Source organism: Erigeron canadensis, chromosome 6 (genome assembly GCF_010389155.1).
Source record: "Erigeron canadensis isolate Cc75 chromosome 6, C_canadensis_v1, whole genome shotgun sequence".
Classification (NCBI taxonomy): Eukaryota; Viridiplantae; Streptophyta; class Magnoliopsida; order Asterales; family Asteraceae; genus Erigeron; species Erigeron canadensis.
In genome coordinates, this window is record NC_057766.1 from 20,061,152 (window position 1) to 20,067,740 (window position 6,589).

Sequence of the window (6,589 nt, forward strand, 5' to 3'; positions counted from 1 at the left end):
ATGTCAAAACCACAAAAGGGGTTAATTTATTTATCTTAAAATTATTGGGGTGTTACACCAGCAGAAGTTCATCACAACCAACGGTCGCTGCCACCACCACCAGTCACCAACACCGTCAAACCGTCGCTGCTTTGTGCGAGTAAAAGACTTTTCCCTTTAATAGATGATTAATATATCTTTTTGCATATTTAATGAGAAGTGATATTGCTACAACAAAAATTACATATCTACAATAATACATGCATCATTCAGTTGTATCATGTGCATTAAAATTTGTACGTTTGTTGTAGATGGCTAAATTCTGTTGTATAAATATCATTTATCATATTTAATAGAACAATTTTTTTGCATACAATAAAACTACCTATTTACTGTGAAGCAAGTTTATATCAAAAAATTTCACTTTTCACCAAAATTCGTGTTGAAAAGTTATTTTGAAAATCCTTAAAAAAGAATGAACCTTTGAGAACCTTTCTAAATTAATCCTAACCATTAAATTTTTTAATCAACGGATACAAATGATAATGACAAAACTGTAATTAACTTGAACATTAAATTACACTATTTAATTGATTAAAGGGCATAAAAGGAACTTACAATATAATTATTTTCCGTTAAAAAAACAATCTAATTATTTTATCAGAACCATCCTATATGCATGGATCTTACAGATTGTTTGAACTTTAAACTTAAAGGAAAAAAAAAACCCCTCATAAAACTTAAACAGTGGGCTATAACGATTAAGATCAAAAATATTCACAATCCTTTTAATCCTCTAAAAACAATTATTTGTTCATGATTGCAATAGATTACTTCATGGTATCAATTTCTTGCAATTAATTAATTTATCCTATCAGTTTTTGGTTGGAATTGCGGCACAAGTACTCATATTTCTTTTGCGGTTAGTGATTTCGAAATTGGGACTACATGTGGCTCGGTGCTTTTAAATTCAATTACTCAGATACATCATTATCATTTTTGATAAAATAGTAAGTATTTTATTATTTGGTAGGTTTTAATCTTCAAATATATATAATATTATAATATCTTTTGTGTATCACCTATTCCGATCTATTATTTTTTCTTTTTACCATCAACTAGTAGGTTCACAAATAATGAAACAACATTTATCGATTTACCATCAGCCAAACAAGTTTACGAAGGTGATTTGTTTTTATTGTGTTATTGTAGTTTTTATTGGAAGATGGAAAAGTTTCGGCCTAACTAGTTTATAAATGTTGAAGATGCAAGGGGGGATATGAATACATGTGCGTGATTAGTCATACGAGCACATATATGCATGAATGTTGCTATAAACATATGTACACAATTATATTGTTCTTTTTAAAAATATATATATATATATTATGAATAATAAAATTGCATTTGTGCACATTTATGTATCTTTTTTACAATTTTTAAAAGATATTGTGTTCGTGCACATGTGCACACATGTACAATTATGATCATATGTGAATTTAAAACTGTTGAGCATATGTATGCATGTTCTTTTCATAAGATATTGTGTTTGTGTACATATGCACACATGTAAAATTATAATCATATGTGAATGAAAATAAATTAATTGGTGATCACAAATATGACCATGTATGAATTATATTAAATTAGTTGGTGATCTCATGTGCATGAACAGCAATAATAATGATCACATGTGTGTGACTAACCGTATTTATTTTATTATATATTAAGTTAATTAATGTTGATATAAAATTATAATATTATCCTTGTAATTATTGATGGGAAAAGTTTCCTAAAAGTTTTTGCTTTTTTAAGTGTTCTTAGAATAACCTTTCCCTACTAGAAAGGAGTGATACATTAACAAGAAATTTTAAACATCTTATAACAACTTAACAAGACATGTTATAACCGTAAACACAACCAATACGTGTTGTAACCAACAATTCATTTGATTATTCGACTCTAAAAAGTAACTCCCAATCTGTTTTTTACGGGTTTTGGATCCTAATAACAAAGGTAAAAAAGGACCTCCAATCTTGCTGACATCGAATCCTTGACCTCTGTTTCTAAAGACAAGAGCTTTAAACACTTGTACCAACTCAATTGGTTTATTTGATCACTCGATTCTCTTGGAGAGAAATGGATCACAAAATGTTCCAAATTTTCTAAAAACAACTAAATTTTCACGAATTAAGTCACTAAGATCCACAGAACTGTTTCGCTACTACGATCTACGTGCAAGAGCTAAACCACAAATCACGTTACTCAACCACTAGTTTATGAGGATCAGCATCAAATGATATCCATTACCTCTTTCAATATTTATGGCAGTCATACAATCAACCCTTTAACCTTACTATATTTGGCAAGATTTCATAGAACCACCAACAGGAACTTGTTGAGGACAGAGTTATATGGTCCATCCAAGAATATTGGAAACCAACATTTCCAAATATAGAAAAACAGATTGTAAACAATGTCCAAAGAAAAACATGTCCTCAACCTTAATCAAAACCAACCACAGAAATCTCATTAACAATAAAAATCCAGGAAAAGCCAAAGGCTTGTATACCTTCTGAAGCTCTTCCTGATTTCGAAACTATACATACAGAGATAGAGATACAATTATAGAGATAGCCATAGACATGAAAACCATTACGCATCTTTTTCTAATCATGATCGCTTGTTTGATTAGCAAGACACACGCAGAAACAATATGCATGCACGAATGCCCAAGCCTATGCATGAAACACAACACCGAAGCCCAAGAAATCCAATGCTACTTTTTTTGTGTTTTAAATTGTGAGCAGTGCCCAGACAGCCCCACAGTATGCTCCCCTAGTAAGTGTTTTCTTTCTGTACATCAATTTATAAGAGACTATTCCGACTCATTCGCTTATGGTGGGGGTCTTGGTATTTTTTTTTTATCTTTATTTGATCAAACCAACAAGTTTAGTTAAGAAACTGACAAGTCTAAGGAGTTGAATGTGTCCGAATTCTATTTTTCTCAGAACAAACCAGACTCGGCCCGTTTTGACCATTTACAGCCAAAAAATAAGAAAACACTTTAAGACTAAGATCTTCCCTCTTGTGTTTTGTTTGTCCAAAGATGAAGAGACCACAAAAAAGCTGGCAGAAGCGAATTTGAATGGTATGGAACAAATACTTACAATGGGCCAGGGTACAGATAGCACACGCAAACTCAAGAACTAAGTAGCACAGGGTGATAGCCCAAGTATATTCCCATTTTGCAGTAGATACATTCCTAGTATTTCTCCCTACATTGTACATACTCTTTACATTGAAAGACACCAAACTTAATAGACACCAAACTTAATAGAACTGTTGATTGAAGGCTTAATATGCTAGAGCTTGAGAAAAAAGTTAAATTGCAAAACAACATTTCGAATGAATCAAGGGTGATCTAGAGTACATAAATGTTTTTGCTCCAATAACATTATGAATTAAGGCACGAGCATTGATTATGGTGATATGGAAGGGGATAATATTATAATAAACATCTGCAAAATTAGTTCAGCCCTAAAAGTTTTCAGCAAAAGGCAATAGATTAATGCAATAACCATTTGAAAATTAGAATTGTCTGAATTAAGTAAATGCTTGGAGATGCTAAGTGAGCAAAGCCTGCAAGAAGTACAACACTGTAGTTTCTGATAGAGTGCTTGACTTCATATGGATTCTCTATTTTCCGTAAGTAAAGTATTATCATCCAGCCTTCTTTCTAGTTTTTGAATTTGATCGAGGAAGATCCATGTCATCTGTGTAAGCAAATATTCCCGAATCAGAAATATGAAAAGTAAGAGAACAACCTCTTTGAGACAACATAGTGTATATAAAGAGATATGTCTGTGCATACAAACATACATATGATAGTATCAATAATACTTAGTCATTGAAGAGTACCATAAGCCACTGAGCAGTGAATTATGCACATTCAAATGTGAAATAGATATACTTGCATGTATGTGCATGCTCATATGTATATGCAATGTTTGCAGCTATATATGATATATATGTTCTGCAACATTTTGCTCTGGATACAAAGGAATGTTGTTTGTGATTTACTCTTAGAGTGAAAATTATTAAGAGACAACTCTGTTACATGTACCATATGAACAATTGCTTAGTTCAGTTAACAGGCAAACCAAGTTACTTGTAGTTTATTTATTTTTTTTGTCAACGACCACGTTGTAGACAATTAGGTGCACCCTCAGCAATCATATTTTATTTTTTCCTACTTAAGCTACAAACTGTTTTTTTTTTTTTATGATCCTTCTTATTCAGAGACTTTTTCATTGTTTCTTTTCATTCCTTTAAAATATACAGAGTACAATGGGTGGTCATCTGCCTTAAAGCCTCTAGATATACCACTATATCATCTTATCATCTTAACAAAATGAAGATTAAGACGAAAATCTGTTTAAGCCTAAACAGCCTTTTCATCACTATATCCAGATGGAGTGAAATACAGAAAATTTGTGTGTTCATGTGTGAGCATGGTGTGTGTGTGTGTGTGTGTGTGAGAGAGAGAGAGAGAGAGATGGAATAAATACCATGACATGAGGGGCAATCCTAGCATAATATACAACGAATCCTTTGTAGATTTTGGAAAGTCCTCCAGATTTGAGGGTTTTCATACCGCAATCCAAAGATCCAGTGTAAGGGTATTTCCCTTCTGCATTGGGCTGCATATTCTGAATTTGAGTTTTGACATAATCGCAAGGCAAACTGCAGGCTGCAGCAAAGAACCCTGATACAAAAATTGCACCTGCAAAACAGAAACAAAGCAAAACAAAATGATTGTCACAACTAGAGTCAATTAATGCCCAGTTATACAACAAAGACTAGCAGCTACCATGTGACTTTTGTGTGTATAACAACCAGTTAAAAATAGAAAACTTTATATGGGTAACTTGGATATAAATTGGAAACAAACGAGAAGCCGTTCAAATCACAGTGAAAGCTTAGAAATGAAGCTAAATACAATGAGCTAGTTGTAGTTTAAACTTACCCGTCATTGCAGCACCCTCACCAAAACACCATTTATCCTTAAATAACAGAAAACTCTGATCATAAGAGGCAAGCATTCCCATGTTTAATGCCATTCCCCTTAAAATAGTTGGGCCAGCACCTTTCCAAAGAGCCAATACCCCTTCATTTGCTGTGATCCTATGCAAAGCATTGAACGCATTTGTGTAACGTCTTTGGTCAAGGTGCAGGGTGGCATCAGCCTGCATACGAATCAGTGCCAGATCAGCTGGGCTTCCCAAACATGCTCCAACTGCTCCAGCTGTCAACCCATACAAAGCTTTCTGATATAAAGGAGGCTCTTCCTCCTTTGCTTTGAACTTGTTTGTCAAGTACCTATCAAATTATCATTATCACAAACATAAAAAAAGAACAATCTAATATAGGCTGGCTTTTTTGGTGGGGATAAGCAAGCTAAAATTACAATATGCCATTCAGAAATTGTGCATAAGAAGTCCAGATAACAAAAAATAAATTGTTACCTAAATGTACCAAGTCTGGCGGTGGTGTATATGGCTTGCCTTAATAGTCCAGCAGAGAGACCCTGTCCAAGCAATAACATACTCAAAAATATATAAATACCTATCAACATAAGATAAGAAAAACATTAAATATTCAATACATTGTGTAAGAAAATATATGTTATATAACAGAGGTATGGCATGTGTTCACAGATCCGTTCAAATTTCCAACAAACGACGTCATGTTCCGTCCATTACAAAATCATACTATGTGTCCGTGTAACATTTTGCAAATGTGTCAAATCCAGTCAGTGTAGAAACATTTACACATTAAGGGATAACAATATGCCATTATGTTTTACATTTCCGATTTCGGAACTTAAGGAGTCTAAACATGTAAATGTAGCAAAACACAACCTTGTAAAAAGCACAAACGCCGTCCTTCTTGAGCATATCCTTCGTCACCGATACAGCAGACCCTTGCCCCAGTTGGACTCTCACCTATATTTCATCAATGAATCACACCAACTTAACATACAAAACAAATAGATAGATAAAAAATTTTACTCTGCAGTCTACCACCTCAGAAATACTGACATACATTACAACTTATAAACAAAAATTTACAGCAGTAAAAAGTCAGTAAAGTAGTAAGTGTGTAGTTTTTTTTAACCTTGATCATATCAACAGGTTGGATGACAAAAGTAGCAAGCATACCGGAGACACCTTGGTTAACAAACGGTTTCACGGTGTGCCATACTCCATTCATGACTGGCTTTGCTTTCTCCTCTCCCATTATTTTTACTTTTTTTTTTTTTTCTTTTATAAACAATAAGAGTGAGGTGAAAGTAAAATTTCAAAGAAGTTTCATATTCAGGGCAGCAAGTTGGTAAATATAGATGCATTAAAAAAAAAACACACAAATCCATAATATTTATAATTATTTAGAGTAACGATAAAGACTGTCGCTAATGACACCCTACAAATTTCCTTAATCTATAATATAATATACTCAATATACAATTTTTTTAATAACACATAATCTTTTGGTTTTCAGAAATGGTCCAAATATTTTGTCAACGCGAAGTTAGCATCTTGAGATG

General features: G+C 33.0%; 1 protein-coding gene across 1 annotated transcript; it reads right to left on the reverse strand.

Moving 5' to 3' along the window:
- Nucleotides 1-3,665: 3,665 nt before the first annotated feature.
- On the reverse strand, nucleotides 3,666-6,282 carry LOC122604428 (mitochondrial dicarboxylate/tricarboxylate transporter DTC-like). Its single transcript, XM_043777321.1, has 6 exons — nucleotides 6,160-6,282; nucleotides 5,904-5,987; nucleotides 5,508-5,569; nucleotides 5,009-5,361; nucleotides 4,551-4,765; nucleotides 3,666-3,755 (listed from the first exon to the last, which is right to left on the reverse strand). The coding sequence occupies exons 1-6, from the start codon at nucleotides 6,280-6,282 to the stop codon at nucleotides 3,666-3,668; spliced, it is 927 nt and encodes a 308-aa protein (XP_043633256.1).
- Between the last annotated feature and the right edge of the window lie 307 nt (nucleotides 6,283-6,589).